This window comes from Pezoporus occidentalis, unplaced genomic scaffold (genome assembly GCF_034315485.1).
Source record: "Pezoporus occidentalis ecotype Australia unplaced genomic scaffold, CSIRO_AGI_Poc_V1 ctg87, whole genome shotgun sequence".
Lineage (NCBI taxonomy): Eukaryota > Metazoa > Chordata > Aves > Psittaciformes > Psittacidae > Pezoporus > Pezoporus occidentalis.
The window spans coordinates 883,703-907,831 of record NW_026916231.1 but is presented as its reverse complement, the minus strand read 5'-3'; the positions used below and the strand labels follow the sequence as shown (position 1 = coordinate 907,831).

The following is a 24,129-nucleotide window of genomic DNA, read 5'->3' as shown; positions in this document are numbered from 1 at the left end:
AGAGGGCAGCTGTGCCCCCTTCCCTCCTGCTCCACAGCTCCCCAAACACCCAGCCATGCTCCCGTTCCGGTAGCAGCCATCAGTGCCTGGGAATCTTAGAAGGGCCGTATCAGCTACTGATCAGCCAGATCTGGAAAGCCCTGCTCTGGATGACTTGATGCGTAGACATTAAAAACTGTAATGGAAAGGAGGGAAGGGGATCCTTGTGTTGATGGTTCCAGCAGCTTCTGGTGGGAGCTATGCTGGCAGACCTGCCATGGTTTCTCCAAGCTGACCAGAAACTCTTCAAACAAACACTGACATGGTTCAGTGGTGGTCTTGGCAGTCTTGGGGTAAAGATTGGACTCAATGATCTTAAAGGTCTTTTCCAACCCAAATGATTCTATGATTTTATGTTAATAACTCCCTTATGCGTTCTGTGTAGAAAGAGGTAATGGAAAACATGACCATCCCTATTTACTTCTGGGAAAGCATGCTTAGAGCAACGGACACAAACTATGGACCCGGGATGGTGTAGAAGGAATGGGAATATGAGGATTTCAACAAAAAACCTGAGGTGACTCTCTCGTGTCCTCACAGTCCCTCATCCACGAGGTGCCACTCATGCGCCGAGGTGCCCGCAGCTCCTCAGGGCCTACCGCCCGCTGTGGAATCACCTCAGCCCTTCCCGCCGCCCGGCTCCTCCCAAGATGGCGGCGGCCCCGCCCCGCGCGGGCGGTATCCCGGAGCCCGTCCCCCGGCGGTGGGGTGTATGATCGCCTCGGTGTGCAGAGAGGGTGGCGGCCAGGCGCTGGGGCGGCAGGCGGTGTGGAGGGCGCTGGGTGAGCAGTGCGGTACCGGTTGTGTCCCGGCTGGTGGGTGGTCGGCGGCTGGGGCCGGTCGGGGACGGAGAGGGAAACTTTCCACGCGGAGCAATTCCCCGCCGGGGCTCCGGCCGATTTTTCGCGGCCATGTTGGGAGCCAGGGGTTGCCTGGTGGGGAACGAGCTCCGCCGGCGGGAGGCGGCGCTGGGCTCCGCCGGCGGCTGCCGTGCGGGGCTGTCCCGCTGGGGCGCTCCCAGCCGCCCGCCCGCGGTGGTATTGCTGCTTCCCGCCGCCGGGAAGGAGGCGGCGGTGAGGGGAAGGATCCGTGGAGGAGAGGGGCGGCGGTTGGCGCTGGCTTGTCCCAGGGCTCTGCGGGAGTTGCGGGGTCTGGGGAAGGAGCTTGGGGGGAAACAACAGTGGCCCCGCCGTGTTACGTAAGTGCCCGAAACTGCCCAACTCGTGACCGGCGCCGAGGCCCGGGCGGCGGCCGCTTACTGTGGGGTGGAGGGACGGGACGGGACGCGTCTGGCTGGGGCGGAGGGCGCTTCCTTCCCTGGCGGCCCTGCGCCGCACCCCGCCGCCGGGAGAGCGCTGGTAGCCGTGCCCAGCTCGGAGCGAAACCCCTGCACCGTCTTGGTGCTGTGGTGCAAAGAGCGGAACCGCGAGTGGCGCGGCTGCGAGCGGCGTGAGGCGCTGGGGTGTTTTGCTGTGAAACTCGGTTAGGAGAGGAACGTGACTGCTCTGCTGAAGACATGTGGCTGTTGTCTGAAAGCGGCTCAGGAAAACACAGCCACATGGTTTTCCTCTCGCCTCATTTGAAGCCCTCTGTGCACAGATAGCGATGTTTATAAATGGAAAAATTGCTCGTCTTGGCAAGGGAGCGCTGGGAGAGCGGGCGGAGCAGCGCGGCCGGGCACCGGCTTTGTCCCCGCGCCGTGAAACTGCTGCCGCGCAAGTTTTAACGTCGAACGGCAGTGCAGCGAGTGCTGATAACCAGACAGACCTGTTATATCTTAAAGGACTCCTTTGCCTGGATTTTGATTGAATTGAGTGGTTCCAGAAGCATCATTAAGTCCTAACTCGGGGTCCAGTGTGCTGAGTAGTTACTGTAGGGTTTGATGCTTATTTGACATACTCTACATCCGAGGCTGCAGTGTGCGTAACAGCTTAAGTTCGGATGAGGTTAATGCAGTAGGCAAAGTGAGTCTAAAATCAAAGTCACAGCGCTAGGATCAGTTTCAGAACTGAGATTGCCATTTCCTATTTCCAGAAATAGAGAGCTTCCTAGACTTGTTTGTTATTTTAGGGATGGCTACCTGAAAGAAGGGAAGTTTTTAAAGATAACACTGTAATCAGTGCTTAAACCCTATGAATTATTTGCTTTGTAAGCAGTCATCAACATGCAGAAAGGAATTGGTTCTTTAGCCCAGAAAGCAGTGTTTTTGCTTTTAACCTGTATAATCTAAGTATTATTGATTAATTGAGCGAGAAATTAGAATCCCTGTGTAGTTAAATGTCGTGTATATCAGCTCGGTTTGTTAAATAACATTTTCATAAGTGTTTTAGTGCTGTGCTGCTAGTGCTATAACAGCAGTGAAAGTGAAGTGTTGTCAGACTGAGTCCTGAATTCTCGTTTCTGAATGCAAATCAGCCACATGCCTTTTGGAGTGTGTTTTGCTCTGCACAGAAACACACATAAGGAGTCCCTTAAATGCTAAATGAAAATGGGTGAGTAGAAATTTGGAGCTGGAGAAGCTGGATCAGCTTTCTCTGCCTTACTCTCCAGGAGGAGACAGAGTAGTGTCTTTTCACCTAGAAGCAAGTTTTCACTAGATAAAGTGATGAAATAATTCTTAGCAAGAGCTGTGTTCTGTTTCCTTTACATTATGGGCTAAGGCTTAACTCTAGTATTATGTACATTCCTGGACTAATAGAAGATTTGCCTGTAATATCTTGAAGTGCTTTAGTTTACAGAAAATATAATCGGTAAAATGGTTGTTTAATTCAAACAACACAGTGACTTAGGTTTCACTGTTAGGGTTAGTGGATGCGGGAAGATTCCAGAGCAGTAAAGAGAGATGGAACTGCAGTCTCAGGTGAGGCATGATATGGCAGTTTGGCCACATCTCATTTTCCTTTCCAAGAGCCAAGTGAGTGCAGGGTACAGACACTGCCTTTTGTTAACACTTGCAGCATTTTTGGTGACTTGTCTTCACCAGAGACGGCAGGAGATGTTAAAGTGAAAGCTGAGGGTCAAAGTGTGGCATGTAGGTGAGGGAGAGTTAAAAGTTTTTCGTACTTGAACATATAATCTTAAAATATGTGTCTGTTAGATAAAATGTTGGATGTGTTGATCAAGCAAAAAATTGGCATGCAAGTTTTTGTTCCTAAGAACGATTTGTTAGCAGGTGATGTCAAATAAGGAAACGGCATCCTTAGCAATGAATACATTTCTTAGATGTTGGTAGGTAAGAAAGTTGACCTCTTGAATTATTTTTTTTTGTATTAAGAAATTAAATCTTACTCTCTACTGCTTCAGGTTCTAAAGGTACATTTGTGGTTTATTCCAAGCTCTGTTAATGTTCAAACTTACTTTTCTATTGATGTAATTTTTAAAAATTATAGATGATGCCTGTATATTTTACTGCTTTCAGGGATTAATTCAGTAATTTGATACAAGTTTGATAATCTGTACATTGTTCTGAAAGAGAATATATAAGATAAAAAAACCCACGCTTTTGAAATAGAACGGTGTAGGTAAAACTTTCTCCCTATCTAGGTTTGTAGAATACCTTTGGTTGTCATGATTTAGCAGAGGACTTGTTTTTACAGTTGAGGGGAGTAAAAAGCTACTCTGTAGGTAGGTGTGGTGGAACATGTTTACTGTGCTACAGATTATTTTGTTGTCGTAAGCTATAAGATGTGATGAAAGCTGTGTTGGCAAGTAGAGTCCTGCAGACTGAGCCACATGAGTAGTCTTGTTGAAATAAATGAGTCTGCTCACATGAGGAGTGGCTTGATGGAGAGTTGTAGGACAGAGATTCTCCTTTTAGGAAAATAAACATTATTGTGCAGAAGTGTTATTGAACAGAAGAGTACTTCATGTTTTTCAGGCTGCCACTTTAATACTACATAGTCAAAAATGCGCTCATATGTTTACTTTAGATTTTAAAGTTACATTAGCAGGCAAGAGTGTTGCCACCTTGGACATAATGATGCTTTATATGGTGGTGTGGTTTTTTTTTTAGCCTGTTAGTGATTGTAAGTAATTTAAGGATTAAAATAATATTTGGGAGTGGCTTTTTTTTTTTTCCTCTTTGCATCATTATGTTTTGCAGCAAAACAGTGTTAAGCATATTGTATATGTAATATAGCAGGATTTGGGCATTTTGTACGAGTGTAAAAGAAGAAAAAACAATGGAAAATTAAGGATTTCAAATAGAGGAATATTCTCTCTATATCCCCTCCACCTCCTGTTCCTGAATGTAAGACCACATGCAAGCAGTTAGTTACTGCGGTGAGATGCAATGCTTTGAGAAGCTATACTGATTCAAATAGATTCAGGGAGTTTTCTAGATGTATCCAGTCATGTGCTGTCAGCAGCTTTAGTTTTCACTAGGTACCTCTTGTACCTCAAGTGGTATATATTACCTACAGGTAATTGTTTTGCTTTTAAGTACATAGCATGCCTTCTGCAAAAGGAAAAGCTACAGCATGTTCTTTGACATTTACATTTCTAAAGTGTATGCATAATTTGTTAATGCAAATAAATATTAAAGAGTGCACCATACACACTGCTGTTCAGGTTGTCAGGCAGCATCTTTCTCAGAACAGTTTGCGGTGCAGGTTAACTCCAGTGCAGACCTTTGTGCAGTTCTCAAGGTTTCATGTAGATCATGTCACCTTTGCTATGCAGTAAGGGCCTGAGAGCAAAGGAAAATGGCCTGTTGGATGGGACTCAGGGGGAGCACGAGCCCCTGCGGTATTCTGGGTGCTGTTTATTGCACTTGGAGGTCTGGGTTGTGCTGAGTGCTCTAATGTCTGTACTCAAAGTGCTTTCTCTATAACTTTAAAATGCATCAAATGTATTTGACAAGCAGTAAAAGGCAAAAAGGCCAGTGAGTGCATTTCCCAGGAAGGCCACCTACAGTAAGCTGCTGTGATTATGGGGTTGTTTCAGGAAATGACCTTCTCCCCCCCCCCCCCTTAAATCTCTCCTAACTTAGATGTGAATTCTCAGTCACGTAAAACTTCTGAGGCTGAGTTTTAGTGCACTTCTGTTCTGAAAGCTGTGACAGTGAGATTTTGGTTTTGTTAATTTTTTTTTTCTCTACCCTCTTTCCCCCCTCCCATTCTGATCTAGGTTAGCAGCATGGAGGCACATGGACTGCCCTTTTAACACACAGGTTCGGGCTGAAAAGCTGGTTACACTGAAGATTGACAAACTTCGTTTACCATTGCTAAAGCTTTCCTTTTGACAATGGCTGTCAGATGTTGGTTTTTTTTTTTGACCATCTTTCACTAGGTATTTGTTATAAAAAGGGCTTATGTCCCTTGCTCAAGAAAGAGCAATTCAACACTTGGATTATTGGCTTATGTATTTTAAATTGCAGGATAAATACATTTTAAATATTGCTGGGGGTGACAGTGACAGGTCCATGATTACAGCACTTCAGTGTTGTCCAGTTTCCTGAAAATCACAACATGTGGTTTGATTCCAAGCCCCAAGCTGTGTTTCAGCCCCTTGTTTCTGCTGTGCTGGAGGTTGCAGCATGGTGACAGCCCTGCTGTACACATGGCTGCTGGGGCCTGAGACATTTTTTTTGGTACTGATTTAAGCAACTTGTTTCAGGAGGTTTAAATGGTAGCAAAAAGAATCCCTGCAGCCTGCCATATGTGCCCTTAGTCTGTTCGTGCTGGTAAACTAGTGCTAGAAATTGCTTGACTCTCTTTTTTTGTAAGGAGCTAGAAGCTTAAGGAACTAAGTATGTCTGAATATTCTGGTTTTCCTGCTGTAATATAGAAAATGTGCTGTAGAAGTGCTTTGTCTGACCATGCTAGTTAGTGGCCAGCTGCCTTGCCTCCTGAAAGGGTTTCTGCAGTGTAAAGCAGCATTAGGTTTTCCCCCTGAAGTGGAGATTTACGAACTTATTTAGGTTAAGAGCCAGCAGCAAGTTGAGGTGACTGCACCTGGTCAGAGGAGAAGGCTGGGTGTTATTACTTGGCTTGTGTTTTGTTCAGTTTTGTGGAAATGCTTGGAATTAGTGAGCTGGTAAAAGAAACCTCTTCATTGTGAATCTTCTCTTCCTGTAACAACAGGATACGTGAATTTAAAGGACACACGCATGGAGAAATAATATTGATATGATAAAAATGAGATAGTGATGATGTGGTTATGCTGCTATGCTTGTAAACTGAGACTGCCTGGGAAAACTTTACATTTAGCTAGTATATTTTAAAACAGCAAATTCCTATTGTGTTGCAGATATTTGTAGGTAATTAATAGCTCTTGCCTAGCGTTGACTACTTGGTGACTCATAGCTTGTTCATGCTATAATCAATCACCTATAGTCTGGTCCTTGTTAGACTGTTAAAGTTTAGTATATGATTATAGTAGTGAACTAAAGACAACTTAAAACAGAAAACTTTTTTTTTTCCTAACACTGACTGGTTTAGGTACCTGTGCACCTTAAAAAGGTGTAAGCCAGTGAACGAAGTCAGGCATGTCATTAGTATATGCATTCATGAAGAAAGGGAAAATAGAATTCTGTTAACTTGATGAAGCTTTTTGAACGTGGAGGTGTTCTGGAAGCTTTCAAGTGTTAAAATATGAAGGTGCTCTGAAATCTAGGTGGTGCTGGTTTCAGTGTATACTTGTGCAAAATGACACCAGGCTGAGTGGTGCAGTTGACATGCCTGAGGGATGGGAAACTATCCAGAGGGACTTGGACAGGCTCAAGGGGTGGGCCCAGGCAAACCTCATGAGGTTCAGTGGGGCCAAGTGCAAGGTCCTGTACCTGGGTTGGGGCAACCCTGGTATTAATACAGGCTTGAGGGATGAAGAGACTGAGAGCAGTCCTGCAGAGAAGGACTTGGGAGTACCAGTGGATGAAAGGTTGGCTATGAGCTGGCAGTGTGTGCTTGCAGCCCCGAAAGCCAGCTGCATCTTGGGCCATATCCAAAGGAGCATGGTTAGCAGGTCAAGGGAGGTGATTCTGCCCCTCCACTCTGCTGGGACCCCACCTGGAGTATTAGATCCAGCTCTGGAGTCCTCAGCACAAGAAAGAAATGGACCTGTTGGAGCTGGTCCAGAGAAGGGCCACAAAATCAGAGGGATGGATCACCATTCCTGTGAGGAAAGGCTGCGAAAGTTCAGCCTGCAGAAGACTCCAGGGAGACCTTATTGCGGCTTTTAGTTCTTAAAAGGGGTGTATAAGAAAGATGGAGAGAGACTTTTTAGCTGGGCCTGTTGCAATAGGATGAGGGGTGATGGTTTTAAAATAAAAGAGGGGAGGTTCAGGTTGGATGTGTGGGAAAAACTCTTTACAATGAGGATGGCAAAAATACTGGAACAGGTTGCCCTGTTCATTCCAGGATGCGCCATCCCTGGAGACATTCAAGGCCAGGCTGGTTGTGCTACTGGGCAGCCTGATCTAGCTGAAGTTGTCCCTGCTCATTGCAGAGGGGTTGGACTAGATGATCTTTGACTCTATGATTCTATAAGAGATACTCAATGGAAATGCTTCTGTAAATGTTCTCTACTTGTAGGTTAAAGATTCTGCAAGAGGGATCCTGGCAAATAATATTTAAGACTAAGTCTTCTTTTTCGTGCTCATGGGGAGACAGTCTAGCTAGCTGTTGGCAAGTTACCTCTGTGTGTGCTCTAAATACAATAATCCATAACAACAAACCACACAACCAGTCTTGTTTTGGAGAGCCTGCTTGCAAGATGGATTTAGCAACGCTTTGAGGTTTTTTTTAGGACGGCTGTATCTGGATCTGTTTTTTCTATTCTAATGTTGTTGTGTCCCTTCCCTGAAAGAATTTAATTAAGTCTGTTTCCAGATTTAAAGATGATGCTGTGGATTCTCATCACTGTGCTGCATTGGCAAGAATAAAGGTAGTATCTAGCTTGCTCTGAAATTGGTCAGATCTCTTTGAGTTTTCATGTCCCTCACCCAATGTCCATTTCATGTCAAGTGTAGTAGTATTTATGTATGTCACATTGTTTGCAAGCCCAGATGGGTACCCAGTGCTGCTGAAGTGGGCTGTCAGCAGTGAAGCTGTTCTTTTGCAGGCAGCATATCGGATGGGAAGGAGACACGCAGTGCCTGTCAGGCAGCCTGGAAGGGAGGGGTAGGAAACTGCTGCCAAACTGGAAAATAACATTGGCTGGGGAGACTCTTTAAACAGCTAAACAATTGGAGTAGAAAACATAAACTGTAAACAGAAAAATGTGTTCCAATGTTTGGTATTGCAGCCTGATTGAGTGATCTTTTAGGCACTGACCCTGCATGTGGGATTCGTATCTGCTGGAGTTTCTTGATCTGGAGCGTGGTCCCAGGCCTCTGCCCTTGACTCTTCTGTCACATTTCCAAGGTGTTGGTTTGTTGTCTGCTATCCTTCTGATGGTCTTTAGCTACTCAGAGCTGTGGAGAGCTTCATATGGAACCTCAACTCTTTTGGCCTCAAGATCTTCAGAAGCTGGTTTTGAAACCACATTCTGATGTATGTTCCCAGTGCTTTGGCTAAGGTGAAAGATACAGTTTGCTAACACCAGAGGCTAAGCTAACCACTGGTAGTGCTCCTAATACATGCAAATGGCAGGTCAAAAGCTAGGGTGTATTTTCCCATGACAGCAAAGATTTGATCTGAGTATTGGGCTTTTTTCAGTTCATTGTTTGTTGATTAATATAAAATTGCTCATGTATGTTTATAGTTTATAAATATCTAGTTTGTATATATACAAACATACAAAACCTCAGTCTTTCTACTTCTATCTGTGAGTATGCTGACAGCTGGGAGTATTTGATATACCCATAGTTGCCTGGATCTTGCTTTATGTGCTTTGACAGATTGGTGTCAAATTGGAAACACTGTCCATGGTGGGTCCGGCCTGCCTGTTCACCTCAGTTGCAGAGCTCAAGCTTTCAGGGTTGTGTGGCTGTGTGCTGTGGGTTTTTCTGCTGTTTTTTAAATTCATTTAATCCTAGTCATTACATGCTTTACGCATGCACATGCTGGCTACCTCACCTTTCACATCTTGAAAGGTGGTCAGAATTTTCCCATTCAAATGGCACCAGTTGGGCTGGCAGTACTGTTCAGAGCCGTGTAAGCCTGTATCAGTGCTTGGGGAGTGCTCAGATTGTCAGTAGATGGGTAAGGATGTGGAGATGAAACAAGTTAAGGAAGTTGTTCTGTTTGCTCCAGCCCTTGACTACCAGGTGGGAGAACTTCTTTCCAGCAGCAGCTCTGTCTCTCTCATGCCAGCAGACACAAACAGTATCTGCTACTATGGTTTATTATAAATAGAAGCTTGACAGTGGTAATAAGCAGCTGATTTAATTTAAAAGCTGGATCTCTTACAAGAATGCTGCACCTGGGCTTCTGTAGTGAAGCCTCTTCTCCCCTAAGATGCATTCGGGGACTTCTTCCAGTGAAACTGGGAACAGAAGTTAAAAACAACTACTTTCAGCTGGTATAGGAGTAGATTGAGGCTCTCCTGATAACATACTTTGTGGTGCAAAGCCTTTAGTGCTGCAGAGGTTTCCATCCTCCATATATTGTTACTGCCAAACAGGAGAAGTTGGTGGGAAAAGCTTTGAAACTCAGCAGTCCTGGATCTCTGTTTCCCATTAATGGGGTGCCACGTTCCTTGCTTGGAGTGGGGGCGCTGGCATTGCGGCATGTGGCGTTACATCCAAGGTGGTGAACTGGCCCAGCTTGTCTGGTGGGGCAGCCTGCTTCCGCATGCCTTTGTTTGCCTTCAGCCTCCTCTGTGATTATGGAGCATTACAACTCCTTCAGGACATGGGAGCTTGTCTTTCTGTTTACAAGCAGGTTAAATTGGTACTCTCTTTCTAGCTGAGGTTTATTGTGTTAAATACCAAACCTAGTAAGACACTGATGTGCAGAACTTGGATGGTTTTGCGTGCATACAGTAGCTCGGGCAGCATGCTAACTGCAGCAGAATGTTCTGGATGGTATACTAGCATTGCTCTGCTCTTGCTGTGCTAATGCATATGCTGCTTGGCAAAACAGCTAGTCTTTTGCTAAAAATAGTTTTCTGTACCCAAGCTAGCTTCTGTGTGGGTTGGGGAATACAAGGTCACCCATCTTGAAAGATCTGCCTAGAAATTATCTCCATCCCCAACATGGAGTTGGCCTTTCCAGGCATTCCTAGCTCAGTTGGGCAATGGCTATTGCAAATTTGAAAAGTAATGAACTTGCCATGCAGATTTGATAATAAAGCCTTTTTTTTTTTTTGTCTTTGTTCTTAATTTAGAATCATTTGAATCATTTGTATTCTGTGAGTGATTCTCACACAACTGGTCAATTAAAATGGGATGGCAATTCTTCCTTGGAAGTAGGGAATGAGAGTATACTAAAATAAACTGCAATGTATTCAAAGAAATACTAAACTGTAAGGTGTTAGGCAGTTAAAATAGGGGTGTCAACCTTCTACCTTCAAGAAGAGGGGGGACTAGATTTGGTGACAGTTGTTTGCAGCAGTTTAGAAACAAAACCTGAACAGATCTGTCTGGGTTATTATGGTAATTGTAGGTTTATGATAACATCTGACGAGACAAACACATGCATTTGCTATTCTGATGCATTGCACATGACTAAATTCTGGACTGAGAAATAATATAAAGATTTCTGAAGTACTGGCAAGGCAAAGTATTCACAGGTCCTGTAGTACGAAGGAACATTGTTGTTGTTAACTTATTTCCAGTGTGGTTTCTGCCAGTCTCTGGCTGGTGCCAGAAAATCACTGAACAGGCTGAGACAAATGAAAGTTTAAGACTGCTGGCCTGTATTGGATATACCAGTAAGGGAGTGAGCTCATCTGTGATTCCCCACACCACAGCCATTGCTCCACAGCCTTGTGCAATGCAGGAAGCCATTTCTTCACAGTGGAGGAAGAAAAACAAAAATCACATTCATGTAGAAAACATTGCACTGAGAATCATAGAAATGAGACTTGAGAGAGGTCCACAGTATCATCTGTTCTGCTTTCCTCCTAGTGTAGTATTGGTAGATGCTTATATTGTTCTCTCTATAGTGTTTGGACAAAGATACCACAAGCATCTTTGCTTCCTTAGAATGATACAAAGCAGTTTTGGCATTGCCACTGTCCTTTTCTGGTGTTTTATCTTGCTGCCTTTTTGACTTTAATAAATGTCAGTAATCAATAAGGGTGTGAAAAATGGTGCAAAGAGGTGACAGAATATGTTGCCTCAAGGAAAAGGTAATTTTTTAATTTATTTTTTGTGTCTGTAAATCAAGTCAGTTTCTGTCCTGTTACTGGTACCTTTCTGAATGCTGCAGCCAGTAGCCAGGTTAGTCAAAAGTAATTGTGGGTAAAGACTATGTTGAAGAACTTCAAAGCTATCTTCTTGCCTCCTTTCCTGCTGTCATTTCTACCTTGATCCAGTCTCTTTAATCTCTTGGTCCTTCTTATTTCTTTACAGTATTGTGATGTAGCTTTTTTTTGTCATCCTTGATACTTGTATCTTTTAGACACCATCAGGGTTATCCTTTGTGTCCTCCTCATCAGCTCACTCCAGTACTGATAGCAAGAGAGTTTGTTAAATACAGCACTCGGGGAAATACTTTTGTGAAGAGGATTCTTGGAGATCTGCTTGTTAGAAGGCTGTATTTCTCTTTAACTGACAGTTGTTGTCATCTGATGTTTTAAATAGCATCCAGGACAGCCAGCTCCAGCACACTATAGGCATTTAGTTGCTATGTCATGTCAGCTTTTAGCAGTAGTAAAGACCTTTAGAAAACATTTGTCATACTCTATCTCCTCTCAACATTTTTTTTTTTTGATGAAATTTCTTCTAATTTCACTTAACTTTATGGTCAAATTGGTCTTTTTACTGATTTGTAAAAAGCAACTGGTGAATAATGGATATATATATATGATAAAATTAATACTAAAACCCCTGCAGTTAATTATAACAGATGTATTTAATCATAATGAAATGAAATATAAATGAATTTATAAATGCATTAATGGATACTAACAACTTAATTTTCCTCAATATTTTATTCTACGCGTTGAATGATAGACATAAGGTTTAATTAAATATCTCTTGCTATTATTTCTGTGTCGTCTTTAATCCAGCTCTTGTTATTACCTTTATGGTCCTTGACAGGTAGTGCTGACTCGTGTGCTTGGGTTCTGATTACAGCTAATCAGATAAGTGCATAGAAAACTTAATTTTGCCAACAAAGATGACACAGTGAAACATTCAGGACAAGCGATGGCATCATCCTTCTCTGTATGTATTGGAGGCTGTGTAGGAGGTGAAACTAGTGAGGCTAAAGTAAGATTTAAAATTTATGTTGGTTTCTCTTCTGACTTGTATTGGAAACTGAAGAATATCTGCTCTGTGTGTGTTTAGTTCAGCAATTTATCACACTGAAACTGTTTTCAAAGCACTAGGCATTGATAAGCTTCCTTAAACAGATTGCACTTCAGAAATTTACACTGTTTTACTTGGCAATGGTGCAGAAAGTCAAGTGTTGCTCTTAAGAGCAATACATCTGATATTAATAGAGATTAGAGTACTGTATTATGGTACTAAGATGCCTTCATACCTGAAAGCTTGTCCACAAAAGGTGGTGATATTACCAGTTCAGGCAGAGCTTTAAATCGGAGGGATGTACGAGTGTTCTGGATAACGGAATTGTTTGTGTTTATTCAACCCTAAGTTGAATAAACATACTTGAAGCCTATTACTGAAAAACTATGTAACTCTGTAAATGACTGATTCTGATGAACTGTTTGTAATGAGAGTTTCTCTGTAGATCCAAAAGATGAATTATCTTACAAAGCAGTCACTGAGTTAATGTTAAATATCTGGTCTGCTGATAGTACTTGACTGTCCTGGATTTACAATTTCTGTTCTGTAAAAGTTGTATTGATCTTCTGTACCTTTCTTGTATGTTTAACTTGTGTGCTTAAATATAATAAACCAAGATTCAGTTCTACTTCGGCCATCATACAACCTTTAACTTTGCCTTTTAAGCGACTCTAAACAGAGGCTTGTATTATGGAATGTACATTACCTTTAAGCAAGGAGGAAAATGTATTAATTTGAATGTACATGGTGGAACATAGTTGTTGATGTAGTCTGTATGTGCAAATGCAGGTTTAAGTACCAGTGTTCTGTACAACTGGATAATTATTTAGGAGCTTATTGAGTGGAAGGATATAATGTGCTTTTGTTTAGAAAAAAGACTGTACCATGTTTTCTATGTTTTCTTTCTTTATTCCTTTTGTATTCTTCTGTTTCTGAGTGTTCTTTTCTGTTCTCTACACTTGCTTCACTGTAACAATATCTGCATCTCATTTCATCCAGTCTAATGGTGTGACCAGATCCTTTTTTTTTTTTTAACTGGACTCAATTTACTGAATCTGGTTTGGAAGTGTCCAGGATCTGCTGCTGCTTTAGGACTGGATGGGCCTCTGTGTGGTTGGTTCTGAGCCTTTACACTTTTTCCTTTAAAGCTGTCACCTTAACTGTGAATGTATGTAGTAATGGATGAGCTGCCTGCATCTTGATACCATAGCTCTGAGACATCTAGACTACCTGTTTTTTATTAATGCAGTGTGTTAAATGTAATAGTTAACAACCTAATTGCTAACTGTACAGCTGTTGATAGATGAACTGGCAATTGCAGCAAGGCCAGTATAGCACTTCCCTCCCTTGAAGGAGTGTTGAAGAAAAATAATGCTAAAATTTAGGTGCTTGTTAATTAATATTTGTTAGCAGGGTCTGTGAACTGGACAGGACTTGTTCTTGCCCAGGCCAAAAAGTAGTGGAGTGATGGTTCTGCTGTATTGCTGAAGAAACTTGGGAAGTCAGGTGTGTCCCTTGTCCTTTTGTTTATAACTACTGTGCCTGTCCTGCAGTCTAAAGGGAGTGCTGGTTGTGATGATAGCATGCACTGAGCTAGTGTGAGGAAGTTCTTGTGCTGAGCTGTATACAGTCTGCATCACTATGCCATAGTAGCTTTTTCTATCTCATTGCTCCCCTCCAGCACCTTTGTGTTACCTATGGTTCTGCTCTGTGGTAATCATGCCATCTGCTACAGTGCTAATGTAGTAGTAAGCAACATTTCTAGTGTTGAATTAGGTGTAATGATGTCAGTCAGAGTTGCTTGAGTTTCAGTTGGTTCCTTACTGTCTTCATCTGCAGCTGTGCAGTTTAGTCTGGCCTTGTTATCAGGAGCAGAGCTAGCATTTAAAAGAAACATTCTCCTATTTTGAGTAAGACCTGTAGAAACATTGAGTGCTGGGAAGTTGTCAGTTTGGTCACCAGGATACAGTGGCAGAAACAATTATGTGGGAAATGACTTGTCAGCGCACAGCAGCCATAACAGAATTATTTTCCTGCTGCAGAAGCCTGGAATGTTAATAACTATAGTAAGTATGTGACTCCCTCAGCAGGAGTGGTGCTTTAGGTAAGTGGGTAACTTGTTAGCTCGGCAGAGGTTTCAGTAACGTCTACATTTGCTCACTTTGAAGATGATGCTTCTCACCAACAGGTACAAATGTAAAACTGGAGTGAAAGAGGGGAACAAGAAGCTCTTGATATCTTGATAACAGAATTGTTACTTCTGTAGAAACTTCTTGTGGGTAAAACTAGAAATAGCTTAGTGTTAAAACAGTTCTGCATATGGTATGGGAACTGGGGCTTTCTGTGTCATGAAATACTTTGTCGCCTTTAAATAGCATATTACATTGCAGAGATGAAAGCCTTTGACCAGCATTTTCACCATGAAATGGGCTTAATGAGAGCATGTGTGTGGGGAGGAGGTCAAACTGAAGTTAATTGCAGCATTTTGAGAGGTGAGGTTTGTTTATTTGGAAAGGCTGCTAAACCCTGCTCACTGTGCAGCCCTGCGTAGCTAATTTTTCTTACAAGGTGATTTATTTTTGTGATGCTTTGACTAGCAGCTAGTACTACACTGCAGTCTGGACACAGAAAATGAATCTGATGTGATGGACTAATGCTCCCTATAGCCAAATGGAGTCTCTTTTTGCATAGGGGCCTGGGGACCTTTGCGAGTTTGTATGCTAAAAGTGTGAAACTGGAATCAAACATGCTAAAAGTGTGAAACTGGAATCAAACATGCTAAAAGTGTGAAACTGGAATAAAATGTGCTAAAAAGTCTGAACAGTAAGTTTGAGGGTTTTTACTTCATAACATCCATAAACCAAAAATATGTGTAAGGTGCTCCCACTTTCCCCTGAAGTGGGGCTGTGTAGTGTGTCATTTTGAAGCCCACGGTTCTGCTTTATTCCTTACTCGCTTCTGAGAAGATGTGGGGCATGTTTTCAGCGATTTGCCATCACCTGGGACTTGCTTTGTTTGATCAGGTCTTTAGATTCTGCATCTTGAGGACTGTAATCCAGTAACTGCTTCTTATAGTGGCCTGCAGTAGAAAGCTCAGAAAAAAGTTTTAGCTGGCTGAGAGGAGGATATTGCCACCCAGGTCATCCCAGATCCTTTATCTTTTAGAATATATCTGAATATGCTTTAAGAAAAGTTTGTAATTCTAAAAGACTTGTCAGTCCAAAAGCTATGTAAGGTTATCAGTTACATCTTGGGCTTGAATATTCCTTTGTGCGTCCAGACGGTATTTTAATGTAACAGTTCCTGATGAGAAGAGGTGCACCTCTTCTTGTAACTTTAGCTCTTTCTTGTGACTTGGGGATAGCTTCTCTTTTGTGTTCCTGATCTACTTTTTTTCCATGTTCCATTATTATTTCTAATCATGATGCTTTCCAAGTAGTTTCTAGTTATCTATTTCTAGACATACTTCTTTTCTCAGAAGAGGCAAGTGAAGATGAATGAGCATTAGTGTGCATAGGATTTCTGATGGATTTTTAATATTTAGTTCTCTAAAAACTTTATAAAATGAGCACTCTGACATTTTTCTAAAGTCTAATCTATTGGTGCAGGAAAATACAGCCCATGCCCTGGAAAGGTGGAATAATCCATCAGCAGTCTGTGGCTTTTGCTACATTAATTGAGGCTGGTAGGTGAGAGTTTGTTGGATGTTCCAGACAGAAGTTTCAGTGTAGAAGAGATGCGATTATTTTGTCTTTCCTAATAGTCCTGAACTTGCCACACATTCTTGCTTCAGGTCCAGTAAGTGATCATTTTCAGCAACAGGCTGGAAGTACAGTCTTCAGTACAAGCTCTGGAGTCATGTATCTTGGTTTCAGGCCATTATGATTATTAAATGATCCTGGTTAGAGTTGTTTTCTCTTAGACCATCCTAGAGAGCAGTTAATTAAAACCTTTTAGCCTTTTCTCCCCGTTTTCTTCTGCCAGTGACTTGTATTTTGAAAGCTTTCATGGTGACCTTGCGCAGTTTGCTATTTATTGGCAGGGAGTGCAGAGTTGGAGTTGTGGAGCAGCAAGTGCTTCCTCCAGGTTGCTGTAACTTCACACCAAGAACTTGCTTCGCTAAGAATGATCAGTATGATTGTGGGTATTTTTTTTTTGGTGGAGGGGGAGGCAGGGGAGTTCCTCCTTGTTGACAAGCAAAGGCATTTAACTTGCTGTAATTTGCAGATAATTCATTAAAAAGTGTAAGCTTAGAAGTTGTGCATATTGATTTAAACCTGCAGAAAAGTGTATTATTTTGGTCTGTCCCCTTTGCACTCTGCTGACTGGTTTCCTTCCCCGCTTTGCAGGGAACATGGTATTACTAAATAACTTCAGGCTGACTCTGTGACAGATACCTTGTTTTGCGAGTCCCAAGCAGCTGTAGGTTCAGCTTTGGCGCTTGCAAAGGCTGTTTATTGCGAGTATGTTGTCAGGTGGGAATGGTTATTTGGCAGTTAATGACAATAACCCTCATTCCAAATCCTGGGCTTTGGCAGCCAAGCACCTGAAGTTTGAGTTTTGAGCCTAGGACTGTAGCAAATGCACATCAGAAAGCTCCTAGTTTTATCTTTTGTATTACCTCCTTAGTACTTTCTCCTTCATAGATAGGTAAGAGCTGGGACAAGCAAACAGCGTTTCTGCAGAGTGGCACCTCTGCATTAGACAGGGCTGTAGTAGAAGTGAATCCAGTCACTTAACCAAAAAACTCACTCTGAAGTGTTTTACCCTTTGCCATGTGGTAGTAGGTAGTTGGAAGGTGTATATTTTAAACAAAATAGGAGAGGGGGAAAAAAATTTGGTAGAACTTAATGCCAAATAAAACATGTAGAGGTGGGGGAGTATTGCATGTCCCTGTCTGTATATAAGTATGGGTGCTTGGAATGCTTGAAAGAAAAAAGAATCATCGTGAGGTAATTTGAGTCTTCTGCTGTTCTCTGGGAGAAAAAAGATACTGTCAATACTTCTGTTTACTGATCAGTTTAAGCCAATGTACTTTCTATTCAGGACTTGTCTAAGCACTTTTGCTACCATCCCTCCATGATATCCCTCCACTGCAGCTATCCTGCCAACCTGAGCCCTAAAACTCAACTGATGAGCTCATCAAAACTCGGAGCTGATGACCAGCTCTAATTTAATTCACTGTGTAGCTTCTGTAGTGGCACAAGAGAGCAAGGAGGGAGGCTGATAGCTGATGTGGTTCTGCTTTGTTTCCTTCTGTGATGATACTGATTTACGCTGTTTGTTGCGGAAGGATTTAGGGTTTTAGTTCACTGTCCACTTATGGGCCTCTTTTAAAGGGAATGATGGACAAAGCTTCAAGAGCTTTCACAGGAGTGATGATTCAGAAAAGTAGGGCTGGTGAACGAGATGGAAATAACAGGGGTTTGTTTGTTTATTTATTTATTAACTTCTACTTGGACTTCCAATCTTATCTCTAGAGGTAAGTGACAAGCATTTCAGTCCTCAGACAGGTGAATAAAGTCAGTAGTAATTACTGTTCTGATTAAAGAACAAAATGTTTTGCAGCAAAGATGATTTTAAACTTACTGTTAAGAAAATACTTTATAATTGATCAAATGTCGAGCCACTGGACAGAGTAATGGAGGTCGGCCTGGTTTTATTTTGACTGATACCTGGTAGAAATAGCATAGGTGTACTTGCCTGTGTACCTGGATGCAATGCAATTAAATCTCTTGAACCGTTTTTAGAAGGCAGCTTGTGTTTTGTCTTGACTTTCTGCAGATCAAAATAATTTCTAATTTGGTGGCTTTGTAATTCCACTCACCATAAAACTGGTTTTATTTTTTTTTACTCACACAGTAAGTAATACTGTAAGGCACAAAATCTGAAAGTAGTGCTGGATAATATATAATATCTTTAATAGATTCTCCTGTCTTCAGTGTCAGACTTTGATACAAGGTGATGTTGTGTGCAGAGCTTAAAAAAATGTCAGTTTAGTTGTAATCTGAACGAGCCCTCATGTCAGACTGTTTTAGTGTGGAACTAATTAAACTCTCAAAGCAGTAACTTATAAATTATCTTTTAATCACACTTAACATTGGCCATGTGCATTTGTTAATTTGTCAGCACAGTTAACATACTTATTTAGATAAAGCCTGATGAGAGGTTTCTCTGCCACCAGATTTCTATCCCTGTTTTGTAAGGGAGTATCTGAGATGTGATTCAGGGGAAGATTGACTGGTTCAGGCTATGGCAGAGCAGAGAGTCTTGAGCAGCATCAGTTTTGAGCCTTGTTTCAGCCCAGTTTCATCTCAGTTACACGCTGATGCTTTATTGGTGGCAGACGATGTGAATCTAAAAGAAAAGGTAAGTGGACTTTGAGGACTTCTCAACTGGGGGTTGTGCTGGAAAGCACAGACAGTAGGCGCTGCAGTATTTTCTACTGTGCTCTCCTTCAGGCCTGTTCAAAGCAGTGGTTGTACCAGACGGTGCTGTGAGCACCAGCTCTGCAGTAGCTGGAAAGGAAGTGCTGAGAGGTCTGTCCTTAGTACTTGTCTCTGCCAGCTGTCTCTTTGCTCTCTAAATTCATGGTTCAGGTTCATGTCCGTACTCAGGAGGAGCTTGTGGAGCACATCTGGCAGGAGTTTCCTTTGCCTGACTTCTGCCTGGTTAGCTCTAGGGTAAAAGATAGGCAAAAGAGTGGTTTGCTGAGGTGTGAATCACTATAATGACATCTTATTTTCAGTTCCCTGTTGAATGCCTTAGGAATCTTACCCTTATAAGAGGAAAATCTTACTTGCTACTTGGGGAATGGCGAGGGGTGGTTTTAATCTGTAACTGGAACATACGTACTCTTTGGTTCATCAGTACTTCCTAAAATGTGAAGGTTTCTTGCCTAGACTTCCATCTGGTGCAGATGGCTTAGTGTTCCTTGAGAGCATAACGAGCTATGTGGCTTGTCCTGTGTGCTGGTCTACCTCTGTACATCACCTCCTCATAGTGGCTGCAGGTGTGGTTTGAGTATGTGAGGAGTGAGGGACTGGGGCTCCTGCAAAAAGGCATCAGCAGCAAGTGCATGGTGGACCACCAACCATGACATGCTCTCTACTCAGTGTTTGTCATGAAAGGAGGTGGTGGGGGCTGCAAGCTGGGGCCTATACAAAATGATTTTAGTAGGTAAATTCACAGTTTTAACCCATGATTTAAGGTTTACATACTGAAAAAAGAGCAATACTGAGCTTGGCTGTGGTGGTTTCCTATGTGAATATCAGTTGTACATTTTTTGTTTGCTGTGTCAATGCTAACATGAATCTCCAAGCTACTCAGTTAAGTTGATGTTTCCATCATTAGAATTCAGAATGATGGATGATACTTTCTTTTGCCATCCAGAGTAGGTGCAGAAGGATATATAGAACATACGGAGAAATACAACATTAAACCAGGATGCAGTAATGTTACAGGAGAGGAAACCTCTCATCTGTTGCCAGAAGCTCTCAAGTGCAGTGCTGCAGGTGCTGTCTGTGTGATAAAGATAGCTGTTGGCAGGATGGAACATTTTTGCTTTAAAAAAGAAAAGACTAATCTGTTGCTAAAAATTCTTGGGTGTTAATACTTACTTAAATCCAGCCCAAGTCAGTGCGTCTGAGCCAGCAGGGTCTGTGAGGTATTTTAAGAAATGCAGGTTGGTACCTTCCTTGGGGAAGGCGCTGTTGAATCTGTCCTGTTCTAATAACAAACTTTTTTTTTTCTGATTTTAGGATACTTGTGAAAGATGGTGGATCGCTTGGCAAACAGTGAGGCAAACACTAGAAGAATAAGTATAGTGGAAAACTGCTTTGGAGCAGCTGGTCAACCCCTGACTATTCCTGGTCGTGTTCTGATTGGAGAGGGAGTACTAACAAAGCTGTGTAGGAAGAAGCCAAAAGCAAGGCAGTTCTTCCTGTTCAATGACATTCTTGTTTATGGCAATATAGTCATCCAGAAGAAGAAATACAATAAACAGCACATAATCCCACTAGAAAATGTCACTATTGATTCCATCCAGGATGAAGGAGACTTACGGAACGGGTGGCTTATCAAAACACCAACAAAGTCTTTTGCGGTTTATGCTGCCACCGCTACAGAAAAGTCTGAGTGGATGAACCACATTAATAAGTGTGTTTCTGATTTGCTTTCCAAAAGCGGGAAGACTCCTAGCAATGAACATGCAGCTGTCTGGGTACCAGACTCAGAAGCCACTGTGTGCATGCGCTGTCAGAAAGCAAAATTCACGCCTGTCAACCGTCGGCACCACTGTCGCAAGTGCGGCTTTGTCGTGTGCGGGCCTTGCTCTGAAAAGAGGTTCCTGCTCCCAAGCCAGTCCTCCAAGCCTGTGCGGATTTGCGACTTCTGCTACGATCTTCTTTCTACTGGGGAGATGACTGCTTGCCAGTCCACTAGATCAGACTCCTACAGCCAGTCGCCTAAATCATCTCTAAATGATGTATCTGATGACGATGAGGATGAAGACAGTAGCGACTGAGGACCAGATGTTTTTTTTCCCATGTGTTGCAATTCGTTTCAAACCATATGGAGCTGCTTTTGGGGAAGTCTGTAGTGAGGTTCCTCAGAAAAAAAATCCTGTTCTAGCCATAAAATATGCCTGAATATCTTCAGTTACAATGTGCCTCAATCTATGAATTCTCTAGACAATAGCTTTTTCACTCCTCTGCAGGGATAGGCTGTTGCAAATGTTATCAGAATATTTTCCAACTTCTTATACTTGTGTCTAGGTTAGACTTTTGTGGAAGATTGGAGAATAAAATGTACTTTCTTAATTTAACAACCCATACTTCCTAATGCTTCATATTGCTATGTTGTTAAGTGGGATTTTTTTTCCAGATATGGAGAGGAAGACTAAGCATACATGGAACAGCGATGTTTTGGTTAATCCCTTAGACCATCTTGTGTTTATCTAACCATGGTATATAATGAGTTGAAATGTGACATAACATGCAATCCTAAATGTCACAAAACTTGGAAATTGTCTTGTTTTGCTCTTATTTATGACTTCCTATGCCAAGCAGTGCCTTGTACCAATTGTGCTGATTCAGGAAGAAACACATCTATTGTGTTGTCTGTATTTGCCTGATGCCGATATCTGAGAGATTGTTGGTGCTATTGAAAATAACCGCTGTGTTCAAAGTGGAGCTTTGATAAGGTCATAACTGTACCCAGTGGTGGGTGATGAAGACCCAAATCACACATTCTCACCTGTGCAGGCAGACCCCAAGACTCCGTTGATTCCCACAGGCTGCAGCAGGGTTCTCCTAGCAGGAGTTGCATTGCAGGTTCAGGATCTTGAGATGAGAAGCTTAGTGTGGCTCTTCATGGGGATTTATATATTTTATTTTCAGAGCAGTTTCTAAGTTTCAAATTTGGCAAATGCATTAGCTGGATGATAGAGCATTTGGATGTGATAGCCTATATATTTTTGGAAATAGCTCCCTAAAATAGTACTAAATTTTTTCTTAAAACATTGAGGAGAGGGTCAGGTTTCCCCCCATCCCCCAGGAGTTTTATTGGCTTGTTTAGAAAGAGCCTCATTATTTTGAACAAAAAGCCTGCAAGTATCCTTATAAAAATTGGCTTTCCTTTTTACACAGCTGACCTCAGGATAAATGTGAGATGCTTGTTATTTCATTCTAAATGTATACCCAGGACCAAGAAAGATGTATTTAAGAACTGTAATGAAGTCGTCAGTGCAGAAAATATCTCTGTGATAATATTCTTTTTTATTTTTAATAAGTTCTTGTATACGGAAATGTCATGTTCCCATATAAATGTCAAAGTTAGATTTGCAAAGACATGTTAAACCCCCAAATACTATGTTTCTATATTTTTATAATGGTAGTGTCAATTTTGAAGCAGAAAAACCTCTTTGAAATAGTTGTATGAATGTACAACTGACTTTATAAAAAGTTACACTTTTATATCTCCGAGTGACAATTTCTGCACTGTTTGCCTTGGTTGGCAATAATTGGGTTAAATATTTATTGAATAAACAATCAATGCTGCATATTGCACTAGTCTCCCTTTCTGTATGCTGTAAATCTCAGTCTATATATAAAAAAGAGCAGAGCACTTAAGAGCTGTAGCCGTCTGAGATTTCTGGTAGCTGAAGATGCACTTAGTATCTTTAGGGAGGCACTCTGCATGAATAGTCTGCAGGACATCCCTTCAGGTGAAAACTGCATTAATATTTTTAGCTTGAGCAATTTCTAAAAGTAAGCTTTTTTTAAAAAGCACTCAAGAGCACTTGATCTACTTTGAAATACACGTAAAAAGGGGAGAGCTAGGGATGAGGAAGACTGTAAAATTACCAGAGAAGCAATAAATAATTGTATACACTGAAAAAGTAGCTGAAATGAGTAGTTACATTCACTTATTCCTTGAAAGATGAGGGAATGGTGACTTGCAGTAGGGGAAGACGGGCTGTTCTGGGAAGGCACTTCCAGTTAATAGTGCTTACTTTTTGTACCTCTCAATATTTATATTTCAGGACTGGAGACTTGTAAGCCTAAGTTTTTATACAGAATCAAAGTACAAACCTCTCTTATACATAGCTTCTGATGACTAACAGGTATTTTCTTCCATGTGCAATTGTTTCTTAAGCTGTCAAATATTAACCTGTCTTGTTAAAGGGTCTGTCTCTGTGTACTTTCCTGGTATTTCTATATATTGTGCTTACTTTTCAGCACTTTCTAGGGGGTGGGAAGAGGGTTGCCGAGAGATCATATCCTATATTTTGCAGGATGTTCTTGTACCTACTTCAAATATCTTTTTATCTGTGAATGAAACTTGCACTGTGCCACACTGATCCCTGAAGCTGTAACCAAACCAACTTGTATGTGTGGGAGTTATCATCTGAAACTGATGTATGTGGTCCAAACTTTTTGAGAAAGCTTTAAAATAAGGTGTTTTATGGTATTACTCCTATCCCTCAGTGATATTAGTTTAAAACTTTACAAAATGGACTTAACAGTGACTTCTCTTGTACTTAAATTCCTGAAAGGGCTCGTTTCATACTTTGTGATCTTGTTCTTTCAAATTATTTTATTTACAAATATACGGTGTAGCTTCAAGCCTATGTGTTTAATTTTCTTTAACCATGGGCCTTCAAGGGTGACCAAATAGGGTGGCTGTTTTTTATCTTGCAAGTATTTTAGCAGCAAATTTATTCACTGTCTGGAGGGATTAATAAACTGGGAGTGTGAGCATACATGAGGGGACTTAAGACCAAATTGGAAATAAATGTAGTTACGTATTTAGAAGCCACCTGCACACTTTACTGTCTCTTTAAAACAAGGGTGACCAAGCGTGCTGTGGAGTTCAGCTTTTGTTGGAGTAATGTCAGCTGGGCCATTGGAAGAGACTGGAGGACCTTTCACACAGGGCAGGTGCTGAGCAGCTCAGCCACAGTGCTGAAAGTCTCTGCCCTGGGCCCTATCAAACCACTGCTGAAGGCAAGACTTCTCATGGTGCCAAACTGGAGACTAACTTAGTACATTTCTTGGAACTTCTACGCTCTTAATATCTTAAAATAGTGATTAAGTATGGTCAGTCTTGGTGTATGTTGTGTGCTTTCATTGGTTGTAGTAGGCTTAACCTGCCTTTTTTTTTTTTTATAAACTTTCCAAATCTAATGGAATGAAACTGGCAGCAGTGTCTGCAATGTCTCTCTTGCAAGG

At 41.8% G+C, this 24,129-nt stretch overlaps 2 protein-coding genes across 4 annotated transcripts in view; one reads left to right on the top strand and one right to left on the bottom strand.

Moving 5' to 3' along the window:
* Positions 1 to 24,129, bottom strand: part of CCNE2 (cyclin E2) — a 340,944-nt gene that overhangs the window by 88,652 nt on the left and 228,163 nt on the right. The window lies entirely within an intron of this gene.
* PLEKHF2 (pleckstrin homology and FYVE domain containing 2) lies at positions 668 to 23,523 on the top strand. 3 transcript variants are annotated; one of them, XM_062604603.1, is made up of 2 exons: positions 668 to 821; positions 20,158 to 23,523. In XM_062604603.1, exon 2 carries the CDS (start codon positions 20,172 to 20,174, stop codon positions 20,919 to 20,921), a length of 750 nt encoding a protein of 249 aa, XP_062460587.1. In that variant the 5' UTR covers positions 668 to 821; positions 20,158 to 20,171; the 3' UTR covers positions 20,922 to 23,523. The 3 variants fall into 3 exon arrangements, with proteins under 3 accessions (XP_062460587.1, XP_062460585.1, XP_062460586.1); XM_062604601.1 differs by having other exon boundaries at positions 675 to 854; XM_062604602.1 differs by lacking the exon at positions 668 to 821 and adding an exon at positions 1,050 to 1,237.

What these genes read in the sequence shown, in the direction of transcription:
- PLEKHF2 (XM_062604603.1), top strand. Translation starts at nt 20,172, where the DNA reads ATGGTGGATCGCTTGGCAAACAGTGAGGCAAACACTAGAAGAATAAGT.